The sequence below is a fragment of the Hyperolius riggenbachi genome, chromosome 2, assembly GCF_040937935.1.
Source record: "Hyperolius riggenbachi isolate aHypRig1 chromosome 2, aHypRig1.pri, whole genome shotgun sequence".
NCBI lineage: Eukaryota > Metazoa > Chordata > Amphibia > Anura > Hyperoliidae > Hyperolius > Hyperolius riggenbachi.
In genome coordinates this window covers 363,538,431-363,566,119 of record NC_090647.1, presented here as the reverse complement: position 1 = coordinate 363,566,119, position 27,689 = coordinate 363,538,431, and the positions used below count along the sequence as shown (strand labels likewise).

General features: G+C 43.3%; 1 protein-coding gene across 3 annotated transcripts in view; it reads right to left on the bottom strand.

Annotated features, from left to right (window-relative positions):
• Positions 1–234: 234 nt before the first annotated feature.
• The window catches only part of AP4B1 (adaptor related protein complex 4 subunit beta 1), a 247,618-nt gene continuing 220,163 nt past the window's right edge, over positions 235–27,689 (bottom strand). For all 3 annotated transcript variants that reach the window (XM_068269704.1, XM_068269703.1, XM_068269705.1), the window contains 5 exons: positions 22,020–22,103; positions 16,912–17,015; positions 13,431–13,638; positions 7,958–8,224; positions 235–1,304 (listed from right to left, as the gene is read on the bottom strand). In XM_068269704.1, coding sequence (XP_068125805.1) covers positions 877–1,304; positions 7,958–8,224; positions 13,431–13,638; positions 16,912–17,015; positions 22,020–22,103 — 1,091 coding nt within the window. In that variant the 3' untranslated portion in view covers positions 235–876. The remainder of the gene's footprint in view (positions 1,305–7,957; positions 8,225–13,430; positions 13,639–16,911; positions 17,016–22,019; positions 22,104–27,689) is intronic.

Here is a 27,689-nt window from a genome sequence, read left to right as displayed (position 1 = left end):
CAATTAACTATCTCATAAGATTATTTTTCCCTCAGGTTTGCCTCAGTCCCTTTTTGAAAACGCACTGCAGGCGCAATTGTGTTAGTTTTCTGCTCAGCTGATATGCTGTCACATAAGTGACTAAATTATATAAAAATGTAATATCCATAAAAGGTGTTCTACTGCGCTCAATTTATTTACAATATATAGTAAGGATTTTCAAAAATCAGCAAAGAAAAAAAAAGTTAAAGAAACTCTTGCAGCAAATCTTTTATTATACGTAGTACAAATTTTTATTCAATGAACATATAAATATTCCTTTTCAAGAGTAAAATGGTACAGCAGGCACTGTAAATTGATCCATAAAAGGACTTCCGCAAAAATGTATAAATGCCTCTCTAGGAAGCAATAATTCCTAGTAGGGAGAAAAGGCCTTAAAATCTAACAGTTGGATTGACTTGAGCTGCGTCTTATCAGTTGTTTCAACAATAGCAAACAACTTTTTTTGGTTGTTTGATAATTGTGCATTTAGAAGGCTTAAGGCTCATGCCTGCCCAAATGTAATTGGCTTTTTTTGAATAGCTCTTTGCTTCTGCATAAGCGCAAGCCTTCCTGTGGCCATGTTCATTCTTATATAGGAATGCAGCTGCAAGCTGTGGGGGGTCCCAGTGTTGGAACAGCGAGGTGAAGGGGGTGGGGGAAGCCTGCAGAGGTTCCAGAGACCTCCCGCTATCGAGACAAGTATCTTTATTCTACCCCATAGATTTGCACAGGTTTGCACTTGAAGCTCTGCTCCAAACCCCGCTCTACCCTCATTCCTGCTGCCCAGAAGCCACAGGTAAGTAGCAGTGTAGGTTTACATAATTTTAGTATCCTGACATGTACTCTTAAGTAATTTTATCTGGAAAGCTCCAGAACTGTGGATACGGCGCTCTTTAGAAGGGCCACAAAGCTGTTCAGTGCATGTTCCTCATCTTTATGCTTAGAGGCCTGCTTTACAGTAGCTTTAAGAAAAGATGGTTTGCTACCTATTACTAATTCCACTAGAAACATATTGTCATTATTGTCCTGGGCATATAGGTAGGATTTCCATGGTTGTGTCCCAGCTTTGGTCTTAGCAATAGTGTAAATATTTAGCACATGAAGAGATGTCTGCAGAAGGTCCGGCTCTGCTTCTTGCTTCCAACTGATATCCAAGCATTGCTTTGCAGCTATGGAAGTCCACTCCTTCTCAAACAGCTCCGGAGTCATTGTAACTTTACTAACTAAATTGAGTTGATCTGCAGGTTCTTGTAGCACTTGAGAATCCTCATGTAAATGCAGTTCTGTTTACAAATAAAAACACATTAGAAACCAACCCCAAATAGGCCAAAGATGTTGTTTAGCTTAAAGGGGTTCTGTTGGGGGGGTTTGAAAATAAAAACAGACACTTACCTGGGGCTTCTACTGAACCCCTGCAGTTGTAATGTGCCACACCATCCTCCTACGATCCTCGGTTCCCCGCTGCCGGCCCCGGTCTGATATTCATCTAACAAGACAAACACTCCTGCTCCCGCGTCAATCGGTAGGTTACTGCGCAGGCACAGTACAGACTTTTCTTTGACTGCGCCTGCGCATTTTGCTCCCGATGACGTGCGGGAGCAAGCACACGTGCGCGGCAGTTGGCTCAGATGCCGCATTAGACCAGGAGCGGCGGCAGGGAACAGCGGATCTTTGGAGGACTGCGTGGGGCATTACAGCTGCAGGGGGCGGTAGAAGCCCCAGGTAAGTGTCTTAATGCCACGGAACTCCTTTAAAGAAGGATTCCCTGATGCAGTAGAAAAAACAGTCCCCACTTTATATTTGTTATTGCAATTTATTTTGGATGCCTTTTCCATTGCTCCTTAGCAGATTGCAGATAAACACACACTGTGGGAGAAACATTTTTAATTGACAAGCAGCTTAATTTCTATTTCCTTTAATATCAAGGTACTAAAGGCCATTTTTAATAACTTAAATGCCCCCAGTGTAATAAAACATGAAGTTGCACAGGAGTTTTAAAGAGGAACTGTAGTGAAAATAGCATAATGAATAAAATTTCTTTTTTTTTTTTTCCAATATTTATTTATAAGTTATTTCACCTGTTTTTGTCTATCGTAAATTCTTTCCTAACTCCAGTATACATTTTGAAATTCTGAAATCACAGGTGGCCTTATCGTTAGTCTAGTCAGGTGCTGCTCTGCAGAATGTTTGTTTACTGAGAGTTCTAAAGCCAGTGGAAAATATACCAGGTCTCAGAGAATGCTTGGGAGGGTAGGGGTGAGCTAAGTATCACTGGGAGGGCGGGGTTACATATCAATATACAGCAATACATAGCTATAGTAAGGGTTTCTAATGCTGAAACCAGAAAATATACTGAAAAAAGGTTATCCTGAATAATTTACTGCATTCTACTATATGTCACTACTGTGTCTCTGTAAAGCAGTAAGTTAAATTATCCTCTCTGCTCCAACAGATTTGATAGAATTTCATAACTAAAAAAAATCCAGTTGAAAGAAAAAACAGATATGGAACAGCTAATAAAGTTACTTTAACCTCCTTGGCGGTTAATTTTTTTTTCCTAATTAAAAAAATCCTTTTTTTAAAAAATTTTTTTTTTTTGTTTCATGTAAAGCTACCAGAGTGGTAGCTACATGAAACACCACTAGAGGGCGCATGTGGCCCTCTAGTCCGATCGTCGCCGGCATCTATAGCAAACAGGGGAACGCGTATATAACGCGTTCCCCTGTTTGGCTTCTCCTGTCGCCATGGCGACGATCGGGATGACGTCATGGACGTCAGCCGACGTCCTGACGTCAGGCAGACCAGATCCAGCCCATAGCGCTGCCCGGAACTCATTGATCCGGGCAGCGCAGGGCTCTGGCGGGGGGGGGCCCTCTTCAGCCGCTGCGTGCGGCCGATCGCCGCAGAGCGGCGGCGATCAAGCTGTGCGCGCGGCTAGCAAAGTGCTGGCTGCGCGCACAGCAATTTACAGGACACAAATCGCCCCACCAGGGGCTGAGATCTCCCCCTGCGCGGCATAGCCCGAGCTCAGCTCGGGCTTACCGCCAGGGAGGTTAAAGGACACCTGAACTGAGAGGGATATGGATGCTGCCATATTTATTTCCTTTTACACCATACCAGTTGCCTGGCAGCCCTGCTGATCTATTTGGCTGCAGTAGTATCACACACCTGAAACATGCATGCAACTTGCTAGTGAACTGACTAAATTAAGTCAGACTTCAGTCAGAAACATCTGATCTGCTGCATGCTTGTTCAGGGGCTGTAAACACTAAAAGTACTAGAGGCAGAGGATCAGCAGGACAGCCAGACAACCAGTTTGTTATACAAGGAAATTAATATTGCAGCCTTCAAATTCCTCCCCAAAAAAACAAAACCAAAACCAAAAACTGCACACTAGTCTCTATCCCTGCTGTCAGGAGGTATTCCCTTAGTGTACATAGAGTGGAGGCACATCTCTGATTGTATCCACATAGATTTTGAATGACAGCTGCTCTGATCCTGAGCAGCAGAGCGTCTCTCTCTGAATTCGATATAACAAATAGGTACTTTTCCGTTAGCCGGGCGCAACCGCTAGGTGGCGTGAATTACTATTCCCCCTCCAGGCCGCCATGGATAGTAGGGAAAGATGTAACTCTAGCGATCGCTGGCAGCAGAGTTACATCTTTCCCTACTATCCATGGCGGCCTGGAGGGGGAATAGTAATTAACGCCACCTCAGCGATCGCCATCTTTCCCTACTATCCATGGCGGCCTGGAGGGGGAATAGTAATTAACGCCACCTCAGCGATCGCCATCTTTCCCTACTATCCATGGCAGCCTGGAGGGGGAATAGTAATTAGTGCCACCTAGCGGTTGCGCCCGGCTAACGGAAAAGTACAAACAAATACAATATGGATGTTTCTAGCACTAACCGTTGTGCAACAATGTAACATTACTTTAGTCTAAACCCAGTAGGTTAACTAGAAGTGCAATAAGCAGTTGGAAGCAGGCATGTGCGGGGAAAGGGGGGGGGGAAAGTTTGCTCTAGGTGCCTAGACATCCCCCTTTTTAAAAATTCTCAATAAAAGGGCCCCTTTGACCGTGCAATAAAAGCATTGCCCCCATCTGTGGGAATCCCCGCCCACAATATACCCCTCCCTACCTGGGACACTTTAGAGTTTTCTTGTTCCCCAAGCCTGTCCTCAAGGACCACCAACAGTGCATGTTTTGTGGAAATCCACAGGTGTAGTTAATCAGCTCTGCTGAGACACTAATTACCTTACCTGTGCACGTTTGTGGTTTCTGCAAAACATGCACTGTTGGTGGGCCTTGAGGACAGAGTTGGGGAACTAGGCTTTAGAGTGAAGAGGCTCCGGACAGGAATCCTAGTGTGGGGATTCCATCAGCTGTGTGGGAGCAAGTAAGAGGGTGTCTCCCTAATAGCTGCACCCACTGTGACCTCTCCCTCCCCCAAAACCCACAATGACCTCTTCCTCCACCTGGCACCCACAGTGACCTTTCCCTTCACCTACTACCCACAGTGACCTCTCCCTCCCCAGCACTAGCAGTGATCCTACCTCCCCCAGTGATCCTGCCTCCCCCAGCACCCACACTGACCTCTACCTCCCCCAGCAGCCACACTGACTTATCCCTCTTCCAGCAGCCACAGTGACCCCCCCCCCCCAACCACTGCAGAGGCACGCCTCCTGTCTACTGCAGTACCCACAGGGACCTCCTATCCCAAAAGCAGCACCTATAGTGACCTCTCCCATCGCCAGCACCCAGAGTGACCTCCCCCAACACCCAGCATCCACAGTGACCTCCCCTTCCAGCACCCATACTGACCTCTACCTTCACCAGCACCCACAGTGACCTCTCCTACCCCTTGCACCCACAGCGATCTCCCCTTCCTAAAGCACCCACACCCACAGTGACCTCTCCCTCCTCTAGCAGAAATTCTACTATCCACAGCAGCACGCATGGTGACCTCCCACCCGCCTGCACCTACATCCAGCCTCCATATGGCACTTAGTACTGTACGTGCATCAACCCACATTTCCTCATGTACCCGCACCCAAAACCCACAAGAAACCAAGCATCTGCATTCAGCACCCACATTACAGCCAATACCCCACTAGCCAGCACCCACATTGCACCCTGTACTCGCTCCTATTACCCACTTGGCAGAGTACAACCCGTCTCGGCGCCAGGCAGTTCGGCGCAGGACGAACCAAGTGACGGCTCTCCCTGCTGCCGCTGAACTCCCCGGCGGTGTTTAATGCTATTCCCCCAATATGTAATTTATGGACTGGCAACTGCCGGAGCCCCAAATTACCATTATGCGGGGTGCACAGCAGAGCCTTGCTGCTATGATGGCGCTCAGCTTTGGTGCTCGGCACTCAGCACCGTGCGCCGAAATTAATTGCTTTGCACTTGGTACCCAGTATTTGCACCTAGGACCCACATAACACCCTATACCCCCCATAATCACCACCCACATGGCACAGTACTCACATAGTCCCCAAGCCATGATATGCACCTAGTACCCTTCCATGGCCAGCACCTAAATAGTACCCACCCATGGTCCAAAACCATGAGACCCATTACTCTCCCATGGCACACATCCAGACTCCACATGGCACTCCCTACTCACTCATGTCCTGTCCACTGCACCCACATCCCACTCTTGGACTGTACCCAGCACTCGCATGGCTCCCTGCACCAAAGAGCACTCACATGGCACCCACTATTGTTTATCACCATCTGCTATGCATTCAGCACCCAATACTGCTAAGCAACCACTGCATATAAACACCCAATACAAACTGGACTGCAGCTGGACACAGACTGTACTTTGGCACCTCAGCACCTACGCATATCGTGACCTTAAGACTGCACAGGACCGAGGAGAGCGGAAGAGACACTGACTTCATTGAGCAGGACAGCATTTACATGTTACACTTTCCCCTGTGGGGACATCAGCAGCTTTCCCTCTACCAGGTTCTGCAAGTGAAAGGAAAAAACCTGGTATCTGACAGCGGTGACACCAGGATCCTGAAGTTCCTAGGCTTCCTGGACTTGTGCATGGTCGGCCAGTCTAATAGTGGCCAATACGTCTGGTGAGTCTGATTAACTTTGGGTGTCTATGGTGGAGGCTGCTGCTGGAAAGTATTGCAAGATTAAGTGATCTTGAGGATTTTAATGGAAGGATGTGCGCTGAACATTTATGTGTTGATTTCTGAAAGACTTACCGGAGTCTGGTGATAGCGCACTTGCTGGGACTTTGATGCTTACATGTTGTTTGAATTTTTATGTATAATGCATTCTTAAAGGTGGCCACTAATGGTCAAATTTTTAGCGAAAAATAGTTTGAGGGTTGTAAATCTCCGTTGATGGGCACAATCAATTACAAACAATTATAAAAATAATCATCCGATTGGATTTTCATCAAACCAAAATTTAGCTTTTCTTGTTGGTTGTGATTGAGAGGAAGCAAAGATTGGCTCGTTGATGGTGTAGTGATTTTTCTACTGACCAGAATTATTTGATCGAACGATTTTTCGCAAGAAATTGGATCGTTAGTGGCCACCTTAAAGAGACCTTGAAGTCTCATAAAATTCAGCTTTTTATTGCAAAAACCTCTAACATTATTGCCCTACTAAAATGCTGCATCCCCACAGATGAACACTAACTAAATCCCCCCAAACTCCCCGGGGCACATTGCGGGGAGCGCTTCTGTGAGAGGCAGAGCTTACAGCTGCAGCTCTGCCTTTACACGTGTCTATCAGCGCGGATCGCCGCCTCCGCCCGCCTCTCCCAGTCTTCCTTCACTGAGAGGGGCGGGGAAAGGTGGAGATACGTGCCGATTGACACGCATGGAGGCAGAGCTGCAGCTGAAAGCTCTGCCTCCCGGGGGAAGCAAAATCCACAACCAAGAAAGTCGTGGATTTTGCAATGAGAGTTAGGGGGGGGGGGGGATTTAGTTATTCTGCCGCGGGAATGCGGTGTTATAGCTAGGGCAATAAAAAGCGGAATTTTATGAGACTTCAGTGTCTCTTTAAGGCTCCGTTCCCACTTGACTTCCGCATCACGTGCGGCCAGCGGGAGTGGACAGTATAGTACATATGCCATGGATCCCGATCCTGAATATGTTATACTATTGCTTAAAGGGATACTGTAGGGGGGTCGGGGGAAAATGAGCTGAACTTACCCGGGGCTTCTAATGGTCCCCCGCAGACATCCTGTGTTGGCACAGCCGCTCACTGATGCTCCGGCCCCGCCTCCGGTTCACTTCTGGAATTTCTGACTTTAAAGTCAGAAAACCACTGTGCCTGCGTTGCCGTGTCCTCGATCCCGCTGATGTCATCAAGAGTGCACAGCGCAGGCCCAGTATGGTCTGTGTCTGCGCAGTACACTCCTGGTGACATCAGCGGGAGCGAGGACACGGCAACGCAGGCGCAGTGGTTTTCTGACTTTAAAGTCAGAAATTCCAGAAGTGAACTGGAGGCGGGGCCGGAGCATTGGGGAGTGGCTGCGCCAACACAGGATGTCTGCGGGGGACCATTAGAAGTCCCGGGTAAGTTCAGCTCATTTTCCCCCAACCCCCTACAGTATCCCTTTAATTTACTCTACATTATGATACAAAGAACTGAATATATTTGTGGATTCAGAAAAGGGTGTATACCTAGTATGACAAAAATTCCAAAGCTGCCCAGTGAGGCTTGGTTTTGTCCTGTAGAAGAGTTTTCAGGGATTTCATTTTTTCAGCCTAGTTATAAAGCGCTTGAAGATACTAGGTTGTGAGCTAGTGAAACCCAAGTTTCACCTTATTATCTAATAACAGATTCATGGACCTAAACTGCTCTTAAACTAAATTGAATACATCTGTATTAGAAGATATTCCTATAACAAACAACTTTAATAAAACAATGCAAAATAAATGATTAAATCAAACCTACCTTCTACAAGCTGTCTGACAACTGACAGTTGACATTTGGTCAGGCTGGCTGAAAGGGAGTCCCAGTGTCTTTTTTCATATAATGGAGTCAGAGTGTTAAAACTTGTTACCCAGCTATTAATGGGTTGCTCTGTTCTGTCAACCAAAACGCCTAAAGATGGGTCTGACTTTGGACCACAGAGTACTTTGCTTGCCTCCTTCACTTCAAATGCTAAAAGTCGGTAGTAGAAGAGACCCCGATCTCGAACAGCCATATTAGTTTCCTCCTCTATAAAATAAATATTTTGAGTGACAGAGTAGAAAATGTTATTACCACTCCAATATGTAGTCAGAAAATACAGTATATAAATATGGTTATACCAATGCCCCTGGCTACCTAATACCGGGGACTCCTCTGGCTACCCATACTGTACATCCCTTCTGGCTACCTATAGTGAGTGGTGGAGGGGGGGGGGGGGAGGCGCTACATCTGGCTACCTAAACTGGGGTCACTTGTGGCAACCTATACTAAAAGTGACAGCGATATAGGAAACTTAGATTATAGTGCGTTTTATAAGTACAAATGTACATCTTCTATGCATATATTTTACAATTTACCATAATGGTCCTTTAACTTTTCCTTCCTAATGAAATTAACGGCGACTTCTGTGGCTACAAAATGTCTATCACCAGTAACCGTCTTGTCCCTCCTTGATAACTGAGAAAGATGCTGCTGATTTGTGATCAGTCTGAAGGTATTGTCAGGTCTTGGTAATAGGGAAAAAAGGACTAAAAATTCCTTTTTTGCTCTGTGTGTGGAACTTGTGTAAACACTTCAGATAAAAGTACATTTTGAACGGCGTCTCCCAGAACATGATGTTAATATGGAAATTAAAGAGGAGATTGTGTCACTAAGTCTCAGAGGAGAGAATTCAAATTCTATGTGAAATCCAAAATTCTAGGTGAAATCCATACTTTATTATGCTTATAACTAATTTGTATGAGTTCATGACTTCCTAGGCATGAATACTATGCATCATATTGGACTGGAAAATGTCATTTTTCCCTGTTTTTGTCTTGCCAGTGTTCTGTTGAAGTCTACTCTGCAACATGGTTCACACTGGGTTCACTGCCCTGCATTTTCACAGAATGGGCAGTGACCTTACAATAAATGGGTCAAAGCATGCAATGATTTTCTAAGGGCTGGTTCACAAACATCAGTTTGTACCATATGCATTTTCACTGGCTGCATTTCTGCAATGGACAAACCTGACAGGTGCAATTTTTTTCAGTCAGTATTGCCGCTCATCCAGTGGATGGCACACACCTGCTGTGGAGTGGAAGCGGCCCTGGATTTCACCACCAAGCTTTAAAAAAAGAACAAAAAAAACCCCAAGCCTAACAAACCTATAAAGATTGATATAATGCTGTAGTGAGCCTAAAAGGCATAGCGGCTTATTCCCATGTCTATGTCACATTTTCTCTTTGGGATAGCTTCAGAACATTATATTTAAAGGGGTTAAGCCATTTTAGAGATGGCAACATCCACATTCAGGCCTAAGGCCTTGTTCACACTAGGTACTTCTTTGTGCGCTTTTCAGAGCGCATTGCGCTGTGCGTTCTGCAAGGTATTGATTTTCCCATGTAATTAATGTGCCTAGTTCACATCTATGCGCTGCACTGAGCTGTGTTACAAAAACGTAGTGTTGAATGCATTTCTGTGCATTGAGCTGTAAACGCACATCAATGCAAGTGAATGGGTGTGCTTTTCTTATTGCATACAAGTGCATAGAAAGGCATGTGTTTTTTTTTACCCCTGAATGAAAAAACAAAACAAAACATTTTCATTTGAAAAACAAATCTTTATTGACAACCGCTACTGCTAAAATAAGCAAAACATGCTTAAAAAAGGTGCACTGCAATGCACCCAGATGTGCACTAAAGCGCGCAGAAACGCATGGGTTTCTCAACGCACACAAAGTGAACGAGGCCTAACAATCCTTATTATCCAAGGGAAATCTTGTTCTATAAGCCTGCAGCTTGTCAAGTTTAGGGGACTTAGCAGAAAACCTCAGAGAACAGTTCTCCAATCATAGCACCCTCTACAGCAGGAAACGTTGTGATTGGCTTAATAGCATGGGCATAGTTTATTTACTACAACATAAAACTTAAAAGTTCAAGAAGGTGCCGTCTACCCAATAACATTAGCAGAATTTCCCTATAAGATTTCCTGCTTGGTCCACCAAACTAGACTAGCGCCAAAAGCCTCTTGTCTGACAATTTGTGTTCTGTTTATTACATTTTTGATGGTGATCAAAAAATATAATTAACCACTTTAAGATCCTTGGTACGCATATCCACGCCCCTTTAAACTACACGTGCGGATCAGGGGGGTAGATATGCGTACTGCTGCCTTACCATCGCGTTCACGATCCCCGCGCTGTTTACCGTCGATCCACGGTCGCAGCCCCCTCCATCTGTGATCAGGATGTGAGAATCTTTTGATTCTCAATCCCGATCACCGTCCCCGTGTCTTCCGAGAGCCAGACACTTCCGTGTTTGGCTGTGTTCTATTAATAAAAACACGGTCTCTAAACGTTGTAATAAACCGGACAAATGGGCAAATAAAATGTGTGGGTTTTATGTACCAAAGCACATTTTAATTTAAAACTATAATGGCTGAAAACTGAGAAATAATCATTTTTTCTTTTTTTCCTTATTATTCCATTTACAATGCATATAAAATAAAATAATTCAGAGCAAAAACTACCACCCAAAAAAAGCATAATATATAGATCATTTCAGTGTGATAAGTAACAATAAAGTTATCGCTGAATGAATGGGAGGAGCGCTGAAATGTGAAAGTTGTTTTGGTTTTTAAGGGAAAAAACCTGTGATCCTGAAGTGGTTAAAAACACTAAAAATAAGCTTGATATTTATTTTTTACCCACTTTTCAGTACTTTTGGAAAATGAAAAATTATCTCCTGGGAGAAAACTCAAGAGAAAAGTCACAGATTTACAGTGGAAAACATGGGAGAAATGTTTATTGAATGAGAGTTTAGTTGTCTCTGACTGCACAAAGATAAATAAATGAACCTCTCCTTCTACTAGGTAATGTGGTAGGGGTGCCTCGGCACCCTGTAGGAAAAAGTACAGGAGACAAAAAAGGGAGCCTAGTAGTGCAATATGTCAGTATAGAAAGGGAATAGTAATATATAAAATGTACTACTCACAAAGGAGGGTTGCAAAGGGCAACCGACCGCATGGAAGCAGGTGGAGACCATAAACCCGACTCCACTCGGGGTAGTCCTAGCCAGGACCTGGATGTGGTCGCTCTCTTTAGGAAAAACGGGGTCAGGTGTCCACCAGGGTGGAGAACACTGGTGGTCTGTCACCACCCCTCTGACATAAAATGTACGGGGGTATACTAAGCACAATTCGTCGAAAGAGGCGCCCTAGTTGGATAAAAGCATCTAAAAACAGCTTACAAAAGAAAAGTAAATGAGGTAACTTACCTCAATGACGAAATCTATTGTAATTTTACAAGGGATTTTTTATTAAGCACAGGCAACGCGTTTCGCGGGTCCAAGCCGGATTCCTCAGGCCAATAAAAGTGCCTATAATAGCAAAAAGAGCCCCTAAGTATAGCCATATGAACAAGACTGCATAGTAAAACAAAAAGAATTATACATTACAGAGCCTCATTGATTACACTGGTACATATACGCTTATGATTGGATTGTGAATCAGATATTTTATCATCTGTGTATAGCGAATAAACAGAGCATCATAATGGTGAAAGTAATAGACCTCGTAGTGTTCTTAAATTTTCCATAGAATTAGGAAAAATTTACACACACACACACACACACACACACACACACACACACACACACACACACACACACACACACACACACACACACACACACACACACACACACTTTACTGCAGAAGGAAAACTAAGACTGTTTTGTGTATAAAAATCGGTATCTTTTTCATATATATCGTGCAACATCTGACACTAATCTTTGTTGCAATAACAATAATGTATTCTCATCAATAGGTATTTTTGCTTCCATAAATATGGTATTTAATAATATTTAAATTAATAGTATAGGAGATCACAAAAAAGAAAAAGATTATCAAAAAAAGAGTCAAGTTCAGTATGCTTAAATCTAAAAAATAAAATAGATTAGGTTAAATGAATATGTATATACATACACAAATACATACATACATACATACATACATACACACACACACACACACTTTCCCTAATTCTATGGCAAATTTAAAGGGTACCTTAACAAGAAATGAGTTTTACTTACCTGGGACATCTACCAGCCCCCTGCAGCCATCCTGTGCCCTCGCAGTCACTCATGGCTCCTCTGGTCCCCCGCTGCCAGCTAGTTTCATTTTTGCCGACTGGGAGTCGGCCAGCCGCCATGCGTACGTTTTTACACATTCCTGCTGGTGCAGGAACATCAACAAGTACATTTTTACGCGTTACGGGTGTAATGCGTAAAATGTTACGCATTACACCTGTAACGCGTAAAAATGTACTTGTTGATGTCTGCAATAGCTTTCTGCACCAGCAGGGATGCGTAAAAACGTACGCATGGCAGCCGGACGACTCCCAGTCGGCAAAAACGAAACTAGCTGGCAGCAGGGGACCAGAGATGCCATGAGTGACTGCGAGGGCACAGGATGGCTGCAGGGGGCTGGTAGACGCCCCCAGGTAAGTAAAACTCATTTTTTGTTTGCAGTTAAGGTTCCCCCTTTAAGGACGCTACGAGGTTGATTACTATCACCATTATGATGCTCTGTTTATTCAGTGTAATAAATGAGGCTATGTAATGAATAATACTTTTTGTTTTACTATGTTGTCTTGTTCATATGGCTAAACTTAGGAGCTCTTTTTGCTATTATAGGCACTTTTATTGGCCTGAGGAAGTGAGCTTGGACCCGCGAAACGCGCTGCCTGTGCTTAATAAAAAAATTTTGTGAGAAAATTACAATAGATTTCGTCATTGAGGAAAGCTACTTTGTTTACTTTTCGTTTTTAAGCTGTTTTTAGATGCTTTTATCCAACTAGGGCGCCTCTTTCCCCAATTGTGCTCTCCTATTAATCCAGCCAACTCTAACCCATACTGTACTAAATGGACATTTACTAATATTTTTCTAGGACATCAGCTAGTAAGTGGATTGGGAGATGAAGCAATCTAAATGCTGGGGGTCTTAGCATGCAAGAAACACCTGCCAGAGGATGAAGCACTAACACACTAACACTGATATGCAGCAAATATCAGTCCATGCACAATTGAAAACTATAATTGTGTTGGTATCACTAATTTTAAACTATGAGAATTCTTAAAGGGAAATAGGTTATTAGGTGAATTGTTATATCAACAATGCTCAAAACTAAAAGGAAAAAGTTAGTACAGCGCCTAAGATCCTTACCTTGTGATGTCATGAAACGTAAAGCACTTACCGATGCAATGATAAATTAGACGACCCAGAATGTCCTGGCACTCAGCTGGACGACAAAGGAACAATCGCAATAGACCTGTAAGAAGCTCCATCTTCACTGTTGTGGAAGTTTCTGTTTTAACATTATCCACATATTCCTCCAAGATATAGGGTGAATTGGGAATAAACTCTCCATGCATACCCAGAAGCCATATTAAGGCTTGTTTCCCCTATGGATTAAAAACACAGGTTAAGCTCAAAAGGGATATAAATATGCCCAGGAAGCAAATAAGATCCTGCTGCATATCTATTTTAGACATTTATATGTACTTGATTATATCTGGTTATGTTACAGTGTTGAGTGGTGAAATGTGGGTAATAAATCAATGAACTGATTGACAACAGTAAGCTCAGGGTATTAGGATTCTTCACAGAAAGAAATCCAGTGAAAGAAGCTACACCACCAAATGATAATACATCAAATATCTCTGTTTAACATTGGATCATAACACTGCATAAAAAACAATTAAAATGTGTGCAAAACACCAAAGCAAATTCCTCTCTGCACAGACTGTGCAGGGGGAAAAACATAAATACCTGCCCCACCTACCCAAAAGTGGCCCAATAGAGCCTGAATCAGGGAGCATGATCTGATGACCCGGATCTATGATATAACTCTATTAGAGAGTAACCAAAGTGCAAGGTGCATATAAAGAATAAATAAAGTGTTTGTACAAAAGGAGTGTAAAGTGCAACAATATGCTCATGAAGCGGGAGGCAAGAGAAATTAGCATGATTGGCAATGCATACAATAAAGAAGATGTTTCGCAGTGTAAATATGTGACACACACTCCAGGACGGAATTGAAGAAATCAGTTACACTGCAGTGGTGAGGGCAGAGGGAGGAAAGCACAATGCTCCACGGCATGGTCCACGTGACTATTTCCCTCAGGAGTTCATTGATATGGCTCCATGGGAACCAGGGGGGGGGGGGGGGGGTGTTCCTGGAAGTGCTAGGGCCACTTTTGGATAGGTAAGGCAGCTACTGATGTTTTTCCTCCTGTGCAGTCTGTGTATGGGGGAATTTGCTTTGGTGTTTTGCACACATTTTTAATTGGTTTCATGCAGTGTTATGATCCACTGTTAAATAAAGATATTTGATTTATTATCATTTGGTGGTGCGGCCTCTTAAGGTTTCTTGTGCTTTTTTTAAATTGATTACAAGTTGTTGATCCTGTGGCTTGCACACCCTGTACATTATCGGTGTACGGATTTATGCAATTTTTATTGAGGATTCTACAGAGAACTGCCAAGCTGGTCACTATGGTAAAATGAGAAGCCTAGGAATCTAGCATCACTGCTCTGTTATGCTGAAAAACTGAGAAGCCAGTTCAGGTTGTTTCCCCTGAAGCCTCCTAATGATTCTGTCCCTGGAGTCTTGTACTGGAAGAATTATCTGAGGAAAAACTAAAACACAAAAAAAAAGAATTGCCACATACAACTTCGTGTGCTACAAACAGATAAAGGAGTATGTCATATGAGACTTCCTGCATTCCCTGAATCAAATCGCTCCGAAAAAAGCTGCAGGCGCCGTGATCGCGATTTTGGCAAATCACAACTGCAGAAATGGGATCACTGCCATAGGCTTCCCTTAGCCTACAACTTTGAGAATCACCAGTGATTCCTTGAAAGCACAAATTGCATCCAAAGACGGCCCAGTGGGCGCAGGGCCTTAGTCGCCTTTTTTCCAAGCTATATAAGTAAGTGAGACCCTTCATACATTTTAATAATCAAATTGACGCTCTTTATACAAATTAACCACTTCCCAACTGAGGGGTTTTACCCCCTGACCACCAGAGGAATTTTCACCTTTCAGCGCTCCTTCCATTCATTCGTCTATAATTTTATCATTACTTATCGCAATGAAATGAACTATATCTTGTTTTTTTCGCCACCAATTAGGCTTTCTTTAGGTGGGACATTATGCCAAGAATAATTTTATTCTAAATGTGTTTTAATGGGAAAATAGGAAAAAATGTGGGAAAAAATGTATTATTTTTCAGTTTTCGGCCTTTATAGTTTTTAAATAATGCATGCTACTGTAATTAAAACCCATTAAATGTATATGCCTATTTATCCCGGTTATAAAACCGTTTAAATTATGTCCCTATCACAATGTTTGCCGCCAATATTTTAGTTGGAAATAAAGGTGCATTTTTTTTCAGTTTTGCGTCCATCCCTAATTACAAGCCCATAGTTTATAAAGTAACAGTGTTATACCCTCTTGACATAAATATTTAAAAAGTTCAGTCCCTAAGGTAACTATTTATGTATTTTTTTTAAATTGTACATTTTTTATTTTTTTTTTAATTACAAAAAAAAAAAATTGGGGAGTGTGGGAGGTAAGGAGTTAATTTTTTGTGTAAAACAAGTTTATTTGTGTGTAAAAAATGGTTAGGGTGTAGTTTTACTATTTGGCCACAAGATGGCAACATTACCAATTTGTTTCATGCGATCTGCAAGCGTCCTTCCGGACGCTTGCAGGAAGTAGAAAGAGACTGGGACTTTGTTATTTTTTCACAATGATCGCGCTGCTCAGCCGAGCGGCAGCAGATCATTGCGGGGCTTAGATCAACGAACGGGAATGGATTTTCCCGTTCGTTGATCTCTGGGCGAGCGGGCGGCGGCGTGTTTACTAGCGGCGGGCGGCGTGTTTACGAGCGGGAGCGCGGACAGCGGCGGAAGTGCGCAGAGTACGGATTTCTCCGTCCCTGGGGGTGAAAGGATGGAAAAAGGGGCGGAGAAATCCGTACGCGCAGGGGTAAAGTGGTTAAAACTTCCATCTCCTTCCTATAGTATGGTGCCCAAAACCATATCCCATACTCCAGATGTGGCTCTTACAAGCGATTTGATGGGCAGTAGTAGATTAGCAATTTGTGACTGCATTTCCCATTTTATGTAAACCAAAAATGACATTTGTTTTAGTTGCTTCTGCTTCGCATTGAATATAGTTGCTTAAATTGTTATCAACCAGTATTCGCAAGTCTTTCCGTGTCTGACGTTCCCAGTTAAATGGAAATGACTACCCCAGAAGATTTTTTTTTTCTGAATAATGAAACATGGTTTTAACCTACCGCATTAGAATTGACTCTCATGTTTGACAAAATGTAGACTACAATACCAGGTATGAATATTTATTGTTAAGAGTAGCAGATAGTTAAGTTGTAAACTACCGAGTCGCTAACTAGGATGAAAAATTGCGATTTTGTATAATTTTATCATAAATATGTTTATATTACATGCTATAATGATGCTAGATATACTGTACTGTAATGGATACATATCTGAATGTTGAAGATTTTTTATGTATTCTGTATGTATTATGTATTCTAGAACACCTTCTGGAGTGTTTAATCACTGGAAAACACATGTGGTATTTGTTATAGTGTTAAAAATCAAAATGTATACTTATTAAAATGTTAATAAAAAATGATGACCACCACCTCAGTATCTTGAATGTTCCCTTCACAGCCAGGAAGGGCCTGACACACTGAAGAAACACACTGAGGACACAGCCAAACAAGGTCCCGGAAAGTCTGTATGACAGCTGTGAAAGACACATAAAGCAGGAGAGATCTATATACCATAAACGTGTTTCACAGCTATAAAAAAACAAAACAACCCCCCCCCCCAAGACACTGATACCATATATTTTATAATGTAACCACAACATACATGCAGTTACCATGCTGCATACTACTATTATTAGCCGTTCAATTCGTATCAGCAATTACAGTGGGATGCGAAAGTTTGGGCAACCTTGTTAATCTTCATGATTTTTCTGTATAAATCGTTGGTTGTTACGATGAAAAATGTCAGTTAAATATATCATATAGGCGACACACACAGTGATATTTGAGAAGTGAAATTAAGCATATTGGATTTACAGAAAGTGTGCAATAATTGTTTAACTAAAATTAGGCAAGTGCATACATTTGGGCACTGTTGTCATTTTATTGATTCCAAAACCTTTAGAACTAATTATTGGAACTCAAATTGGCTTGGTAAACTCAGTGACCCCTGACCTACATACACAGGCAAATCCAATTATGAGAAAGAGCATGTAAGGGGGTCAATTGTAAGTTTCCCACCTCTTAATTTTTTCTGAAGAGTAGCAACAAGGGGATCTGAAAACAATTCTCAAATGACCTGAAGACAAAGATTGTTTGCCATCATGGTTTAGGGGAAGGATACAGAAAGCTGTCTCAGAGAATTCAGCTGTCTGTTTCCACAGTTAGGAACATGCTGAGGAAATGGAAGTCCACATGCTCAGTTCACGCTAAGGCTCGAAGTGGCAGACCAAGAAAAATCTCGGATAGACAGAAGCAACGAATGGTGAGAAACAGTCAGAGTCAACCCACAGGCCAGCACCAAAGACCTACAACATCATCTTGGTGCAGATGGAGTCGTTGTTCAACCATTTGGCGCACTTTACACAAGTAGATGCTGTATGCGAGAGTGATGCAGAGGAAGCCTTTTCTCCGCCCACAGCACAAACAGAGCCGCTTGAGGTATGCTAAAGCACATTTGGACAAGCCAGCTTTATTTTGAAATAAGGTGCTGTGGACTGATGAAACTAATAAGGGGCGTTATGCATGGAGGAAAAAGGACACAGGCATAGCAAGGGGCGTTATGCATAGAGGAAAAAGAACACAGCATTCCAAGAAAAACACCTGCTACCTAAAGTAAAATATAGTGGTTGTTCCATCATGCTGTGGGGCTGTGTGGCCAGTGCAGGGACTGGGAATCTTGTCACAGTTGAGGGGCGCATGGATTCCACTCAGTATCAGCAGACTCTGGGGACCAATGTCCAGGAATCAGTGACAAAGCTGAAGCTGCGCCGAAACTGGATCTTTCAACAAGAAAAAGACCCTAAACACTGCTCAAAATCCACTAAGGCCCCTTTTACACTTAATCAGTTGGTATGCGTTAGTATGAGTTAGTGCGCGTTGGTACGCATTTTTTCCATAGCAGTGCATTGGGAAGAAGTATTCAGTTAAAACGCGTTAAGTGTGAAAGGTGCCATAGGAAAACATGGGACTTACTTTGAAAATCAGTTTTCTTTCCGTTTTAATTGAGAGCAACTGATTAAGTGTAAAAGGACCCTAAGGCATTCATGCAGATGAACAAGTACAATGTTCTGGAATGGCCATCTCAGTCCCCAGACCTGAATATAATTGAAAATCTGTGGTGCGAGTTAAAGAGAGCTGTCCATGCTCGGAAGTCATCAAATCTGGATGAACTAGAGAGGTTTTGTAAAGAGGGATGGTTCAAAATACCTTCAACCAGAATCCAGACTCTCATTGGAACCTACAGGAAGCGTTTAGAGGCTGTAATTTCTGCAAAAGGAGGATCTACTAAATATTGATTTCATTTATTTTTTGTGGTGCCCAAATTTATGCACCTGCCTAATTTTGTTTAAACAATTATTGTACACTTTATGTAAATCCAATAACCATCATTTCACTTCTCAAATATCACTGCGTGTGTCTCCTATATGATATATTTAACTGACATTTTTTATCGTAACAACCAACGATTTATACAGGAAAATCATAACGATTAACAAGGTTGCCCAAACTTTCGTATCCCACTGTATGTTCCTGTCGTCATACACACATATTGTCTTGGGAGATCTGTTTACAATTCATTGTCCACCTTGTCTGAGAATAAACTATGTCTAGTCTGCTCTACATAATTTGCTTTAAAGAGAATCTGTACTCTAAAATTCTTACAATAAAAAGCATACCTTTCTATTCATTTTGCTCTCCTGGGCCCCTCTGTGCTGTTTCTGCCACTCCATGATGCAATCCTGGCTTGTAATTGCCATTTTTAGGCAGCGTTTACAAACAAAAGACATGGCTTCTAAGTAGAGTGTGATAGGCTTGCGAGTAGCTCAGTCATACAAGCTTGGAGAGGGTGTGTGTATAGCTTCTGCCAATGACAAGCAGTGCAGCACATTCCACACAATCCAGGCTCAGCCAACAGAAGAGAGAAGATTAGATCATATAACAGAGATAACACAGCCACTGTGCAACTAGAAAAGGCTGCAGTAACACAGACCACATTAGAACAGGTATAGGAACTTATAGGATAGAAGAAATAAGGCTGAAAATATTGTTACAGAGTCTCTTTAAGAGTTTTCAAAAATCTTTTTCAGGCCTCTTGCACACTGCAAGCAATTCAGATTCAGATTCCGCTTTTTAATCAGTTTTTACCTCCGATTCAGATTCAGATTTGCAGTGTGCAAGGAGCAAACTGCAAATCTGAATCTGAATCGGAAGTAAAAACAGATTAAAAAGCGGAATCTGAATCTGAATTGCTTGCAGTGTGCAAGAGGCCTCACTCTGCTGGACTTAACTGCCTTCTGTCTATTTACCTCTATTATCAGGTGTACAGTTCGGTTTTCTACTGCACTGTTTGAAGGTAGCCAGAAAACCATTAGCGCTCAAAACTCTTAGCAGTGTCTTAGTTAGACATTCCCTAATTCAAGGGCACCTTTACTCCTCCACCACTGCTCCTGCTGACACACTGGTTAGGTAGCCATAGGTGACACCACCCTCACCTGGTGCAGAATGTGTGCCATAGAGGTCTTGTTTCCAACCCCCCCCCCCCCCCCATTCCCTTTAGATTATAAGCTCGCAAGGGCAGGGCTCTCTCCCCCTTTTGTGCCTTGAAAATCATTATACATTTCATCTATCATTTTACTTTTATCACTGTCGTTACCTATTCTGTATTTTGTTTTCTGTATTTTGTATCATTTTTGTATTTTGTCACCAATTATGTATCTTGTATATTGTGTACACCATTGTCTGTATTATTATGTACCCCACTTTGTACAGCGCCACGGAATATGTTGGTGCTTTATAAATCAATAATAATAACAACAATTACTGAATAAATGGTCTATTTGCCGAACACCAGAAGTGATTTTATTGGTGGTAGGCCAATATATATCATCTGTTTTTAATTCTTTTATTTTTTATTGGGTGCCTCCTATTGTACTTCCTGTTGGAAGGTGAGATATTTTAAGTTTTCATGAATATAATTTGCCCAACTATATTGGAGAGCAGATCCACAGAAACGAGTGATAACAGGTATTCCCCATATATGCTTTTAGTGGCTGCTTGCTTTTTAACTCGGATTTGTGAATATCCCTTCTTCTTACCAGAAATTAGATATAAAAAGGTCATTTATACATTTCTCTGCTCCAATTACATTTTTTTCACACTGGCGCAAAACAAAAGGATAAAACACTCATAAGCATTTGGTGGTTTGTACAGCATTAAGTTTTAACCAGGCTCTCCCCCACGTGCTGCTCCGGATCAGCACTTAGCAAGCTGGCTGGTCCTCTGTGTGTCCTAAGTCCATCACTACTCATGGCACCACCTCCTCGCACGTAACGCTGAGGAGGCGGGGCCACGATTAGTGGTGGACTTTGGACACTCAGAGGACCGGTCAGCTTGCTAAGTGCTGATCCGGAGCAGCACGCGGGGAGAGCCTGGTTAAACAATGCTGTACAAACCACCAAATGCTTGTAAGTGTTTTATCCTTTTAAAATCTTTTTTTATTAAACTGTATTGCGCTATGAAAGGTGTTATTTTCATATGAGGAAAACTGAACTATTGGATTGGTGTAGTGTTCCTCTGTAGTGGAGGAACACTGTTCTCTGCTGAACAGGAAGAAGGAATCCCAGTTCCCTGTGGGAGAGCAGATGGGTGCTGGAACAGACAGAGAGCCAGGAAAAGGGTTTAAGCCTTTCACTAGGTGAATGACTATTCCTACGGAGAGAGTATTACTTGCTCACAGTGGAATAGCTGGAACTCTGTACTGCTGTTTGTCTGGATTTTCAGCAATTAAGACTGTGCACCATCTGAACATACAGAGGGATTGATTTATTGTACCAGAGAGGTTAACTGGCAGCACTGTGGTTTTTGTAGAATTGTAAACCAAGGGACTCAGTGAGCTGTTATAATAGAGCACCGGCGGTTTTAAATGCCTCCTGTGATCGCAGCGCAATATACATTCTTGCATTGATTTCTCCACTGGTTTACAGAATACCCAGATAGCTCATGGTGACCCAGAACCACATGGACAGTATAAGGGGCTAAACGACACTGTAAAGTTCTTACTGAAAAGGAACACATAATTTTGCAACAGAAAGTATGTGTGATACTTCAGCTTTATTTTAGCAATTGTGGTTTCCCATGATGCATACCTCCCAAATATGGAAATTATCTCTTTATGCCCCTGAAAGCAAGGCACACATCCAGGACCACTGGTGTATAGCAAGCCTTTATAGCTTATACATTTTACAGAGCCACCTCAACCCAATATGCAGACAGCCTGTTTTGTGTTTAGCAGTGTAGTGCTGTAAGTTTCACCAACAGTGACCACTTGTGCAGCAAAATGCTGATGGTATTCTTATATAGTGTGAAGTTACAAACACCACATTTTACATATTTTGAGTAGACATTTGCCTGCGGTTCTATGTATGTTTCCTGTTCGCAGTTTTCCTGTTTTACACTAGCCAATTTCAAAAAAAAAATACCTGATGTAATATGCTCCTGCTTGAACTCAAGTAATCCTGCTAAGATTTTCACACACTTTTCACTGTATGTTCTTGCAATGCGACCTATAAAAATACAGGGAACACCAATCACAAAAGTAAGAAAAGCAAAAGGATAAACATACTCTTAACATCTCAAATTATCTGTATGATCCCAAAATAAATTTTCAGGAGCTCCCTTTTAGTCTGAACTGATTTTGAAAATATGTCTTTGTATAAGCACCTTGAATCCTGATCAGACATGAAGACACTAGCCACTTCATGTACTCTGATACAGGTTGCAATCATACACAGATTCAGATTGTGCTTTGCAATATACAGTATCTCACAAGAAAAAAGAATTAAAGGGGCACTATGGCGAAAAATTATATTTTATAGCCACTGTACTATGCCTAGCTGTTTGTAGAGCATAGTAGCTTACATGTAGTGAGGCACAGGGGCTTTTTTTTAAACACTGACATCACCTTGTATACATTATCAGTCACGTCGGCAGAAGTACCTTTCCGACGCCACTTAGCCTGTTCCATGTAGTTGTAGGGAGGCAACTTTCCCTGTTGCTGTAACTGACGTTACAGTTTTCCCCTCTCTGCAGCGCTGGAAGGTTTGTTCTAAATTTCAACTGCACGATCGTGCAGTTATAGTGATCCCCCATGAGCCGTAAAGAGTAGCAGCTTATGTGCTGTGAGGGGAGTGGAACGCACCCTCCCTCTTACGTGAGACGCAACTGCATGTGAGGAGGACTGTGGAGGAACGCATCATCATTACTGATTACGCTGCCCGGCAAGGACCCCTGTAGCTGAAGCTGGCATGTGCTGCACAGACAGAGCGGCAGCTTGCAGAGCAGACACAAGCGCTGTAGCTGTGTCCTGCTAATTGTACAGTAGTTGTGATTGTTGTTTTTTGTGGTGAATTTTTTTTTTACCCAATCGTTTTTTCAGTATAATTTTTCTAAAGCAAATTGCAGGTAGTTATTCAGCCAGAGTAATAAAAAAAAAAATGAATAACTACCTGCAATTTGCTTTAGAAAAAAAATACTGAAAAAACGATTGGGTAAAAAAAAAAAACTCACCACAAAAAAAACAACAATCACAACTACTGTACAATTAGCAGGACACAGCTACAGCGCTTGTGTCTGCTCTGCAAGCTGCCGCTCTGTCTGCGCAGCACATGCCAGCTTCAGCTACAGGGGTCCTTGCCGGGCAGCGTAATTAGTAATGATGATGCATTCCTCCACAGTCCTCCTCACATGCAGTTGCGTCTCACGTAAGAGGGAGGGTGCGTTCCACTCCCCTCACAGCACATAAGCTGCTACTCTTTACGGCTCATGGGGGATCACTATAACTGCACGATCGTGCAGTTGAAATTTAGAACAAACCTTCCAGCGCTGCAGAGAGGGGAAAACTGTAACGTCAGTTACAGCAACAGGGAAAGTTGCCTCCCTACAACTACATGGAACAGGCTAAGTGGCGTCGGAAAGGTACTTCTGCCGACGTGACTGATAATGTATACAAGGTGATGTCAGTGTTTAAAAAAAAAAGCCCCTGTGCCTCACTACATGTAAGCCACTATGCTCTACAAACAGCTAGGCATAGTACAGTGGCTATAAAACATAATTTTTCGCCATAGTGCCCCTTAAAGAAAGAAAGAAAGAAAGAAAGAAAGAAAGAAAGAAAGAAAGAAAGAAAGAAAGAAAGAAAGAAAGAAAAGTAGAGGGGGAGGAAGGAGAAGACGAAAAGGAAGAAGAAAAGGAGGGAGAAGAAGAAGAAGGAGAAGGAGAAGAAGAGTCGGGGACAACAGTAAAAATATGACACTAATAGAATGCAAGGTAGTCAGTGTACAGCTTGTATAAATGTGTACATTGTGCAATCAAAATAACTCAAAACTCAGCCATTAATGTCTAAATCGATGGCAACAAAAGTGAGTACACCCCTAAGTGAAGAATGCCAAACTACTGCCCAAAGTGTTAACATTTTGTGTGCCCACTATTATTTTCCAGCACTGCCTCAATGCTCTTGGACATTGAGTTCACTAGAGCTGCTGCTACTGCTAGGTTGCTACTGCAAACCTGATCTGAGAGTCCTTTATTAAACTGCAAAACATACAATCAAAGATAGGAATATGCACGTGTATTTATTTTGTTTTTTTTAAGAGGATTTGCAATGTGGGCAAGTTAAGTGCATTTTTACTTAGTGGTTCTGACCTGCTTTAATGCTTTTCATCATTTGCAAAATGGCCATGCACAACACACATATTACCGGAAGCAGGAGATTTGGGCGCATGAGACAAGTGGACAAAAGGGGCGCCCCATTCACTCCTATTATAAATATCGTTTACCGGGCGCCGTACAGGGAAAAAAAGGCGCCGGAGATTATTAACGTTTTAACAAACGGCGCCCGGAGATTTTTAAGGATGTATAACTATGTTTGTGATGATTTAACTTTACAAAATGAGCCCGTGACGAATAACGTTTATAAAGATACTAAATCACTATTTCTAAAACATTTCTAAAACATTATTTTTCGCCCAAAAAAATTAATTACATTTTTTTATTTACATTTTTTCTTTATTAATGTCTGTAAAACATTATTATCCATAGGGGGTTTTAGGTTTAGGCACCAACAGGGGGGTCTTAGGTTTAGGCACCAACAGGGGGGTCTTAGGTTTAGGCACCAACAGGGGGGTCTTAGGTTTAGGCACCAACTGGGGGGTCTTAGGTTTAGGCACCAACAGGGGGGTCTTAGGTTTAGGCACCAACAGGGGGTCTAGGGGTTAGGGATAGGTACAGGGTTTTAACAAACGTAAATGTCACGGACGGTTGCGGGGCCGCAGGCGCGTCCTGTAACCGCCCGTGAAGAAAAAGCGATCGCACTCGATTCCCTGCATCGATTGCGCTTCAAATCGATACAATCTGGGTTGAGTGTGTAGGGGGAGCTGAAGTCCTTTTCTTAGCAGAGAGAGCACCATCCTAAAGGCTGGATGGCTCTTTTGATATGCTAATGAGCCTGGGCCCAGAGAGCCCCTGGCTTCAAGCTGTGCGGATGGCCCATCCATCAGGTATAAGGTGACACCTAGCTGATCTCATGTAGATGTTAATTAACCAAGGGGTGATCAGGATGCCTAGGTGCAGCCAGGCAGGCTACAAATCTCCGGGAGGTCTTGACACCTTGCTCACTGGTAAAGATCAAAGGGAAGTCAGCTGTTAGCAGCTAGAACACATCCTGAATAAACCTGAGTCTCATAGCATAATCCATAACTTCCCAGATCTGTCATATTTCTGGGGTTCCTGAGATGGCAGCTTCGCCAAACGTGGGGGAAGTGTAGCATGAGCCCCGGTGCTGGTTCTGAGGAAGTTTCAGAACATTCTGAGGTAAGGACTGCCAGTTAGGCAGTTTGAAAATGCCCTGATGATACCACAGGGGTCCCACCCCTCATGTCTGGTATCAGGGCGCTGGGTAAATCGAGACAGACCTGAAAATGTTAATAAATCTGCCCTGACCTGTACGGTTCTGTGAGATAGAGCCCATATATGGGTAGATATGATTTCTAGCCCCCAGGACAAGGGGAGGGCTCATCTCATCTTCTAAGGGGGTGTATGGCTCCCCGCCCTCACTCCCTCCTACTGAAGCAGGGGCATAAGAATGGCAGAGGACCCAAACTCAGGGTCCTCCACACTGAAACATCTTGAACTCATCAGATGCCAGCTTGAGGATATGCTGGCATCCACCTGGTCTGAACTCTGAACTCAAATTGAAACCCAGAACTCTGTTTTCCCACAAAAAGGACATCTTTCCAGGAACTAAGTATTTTTCTCCCTTCTTTTATTTTTTATACTGGCTATTACTGTCTTAATAATTGTGATTTTAATAATTGTCTGTATATATTAATTATTTATATTGCGTGAATAAACGACTTTCTCCAAGTCATTCACTGTCCGCTACCCTGCTTATCAGCACACGCAGAACTGATCCCGGGTCTCTGAAGATACGCTACTGTTTGTTTGTTGTTGGCTAGACAGAATACCGTGTGTTTAACCGTTTTATTCGCAGGACTAGTCAGTTTTATTTGGCGTGGAAATGTCCGGGAACTACAAGAAAATGTGCCTGGCGGACCTGCAAAATCTTTGCCAAGAGAGAGGCATTGATGTCGGCCGCAAGAAACAAGGGGACCTGGTAACGGAATTGTTTCAATGGGATACCCAGCAACTGCAGGAGCTGGATGTGTCTGCTGAGGTAGACGCTGACCCATCTGACTCAAGGCAAGGGGAACCAGAGACTGAGACTCCTGACCGTACAGAGGTTGTGCATCCTGAGGGCCCTGCATCAACAGTTACGCAGGAGAATGTCAGTGTGGACCCCAACCCCAAAGTTTCTGAAAATACTCGCCCGGAACTGGCCAGTACTGGACTGTCCAGGGGTGCTGACCCGGTAATGCAGCAGGCATTACAAAAGCTGATGGAGACTGACCTGGACAAGTACCTGCAGTACATGGCGGAGCAAAAACGAGAGGAACGGGAGCGGCAAGCCGCTGCTGCTGCTGCAGAACGCCACGCGGAGAGGGATGCCGCTGAGCGGGAACGCCAACGACAGCATGAGCTAAACATGGCAAAAGTGCAACAGGCCAGCCGGAGTTCACCGCCCAGCCTCCCTGCTGAAGGAGCTGCACCACCCGTAAGTGCAAAATTTAAATTTGCTAATATTGAAAAAGACACAGACATTGACTTGTTTTTGCGGTCTTTTGAAAAAGCATGCCGTCAGTATCGTCTGTCCCAAGACCAGTGGGCCAGACATCTGACACCTTTGCTGCGCTACAAAGCGCTTGATGCCTTCGCAGAATTGCCTGCGGAGAAGGATAATGATTATGCTGCTATAAAAGACACTATCATTACTAAGTACCAGCTGACGCCAGAAGCCTATCGAAAAAAGTTCAGGGCCTGGCAAAAAAAGCCTTCGGATTCGTACCGAGATGTGGCCAGCAGCTTGCTCACCACACTCCGCCAGTGGACACTAGGCCTCACCAAAGGGTCTTATGATGTCCTGGAGGACTTGATAGTCCTGGAACAATTTCTGAACATTTGCCCTGCTGATGTACGCCAGTTTGTGCTAGAACGCAGGCCGGCTTCAGCAACTGTCGCTGCAGACCTTGCTGAGACTTTTGCAACTACCCGGGTGGCTGATACCCGCAGAACTGTCCCATCCAGCTGGAGAGGAGGTCAGCCCAATACCTCGGCAGACCCTCCTGCCCCTGTGAGCCGTCCGCCACAGAGGCCACCCAGCGCAGCTGCTGCACCCAGGCCTGCAGCGCCTGGAGAGGTCACCTGTCACTACTGCCGCCAGCCCGGACACATGAAATTCGACTGTCCGGAGCGGAGACAGACACCACCAGCACCTGGATCATCTGCATCACCTGCACCTCACCCACAGCAGAGGCAGCCCGCCAGCGAACCACAGCCTGGATCATCAGATTTTGTCCTGTTTGCCCGCGGAAAGGAAATCCGCGACCGAACCGACCAGCAGCAACTTGTTAGAGTGAACGGCAAAGTTGTCACCGGATTTCGAGACACCGGAGCTGACATCACGTTAGTTCACTCACATCTTGTGCCAAAGGAGAGCATCAGCTCCAGCCGATCCCTTGCCCTTACTGGAGTAGAGGGCA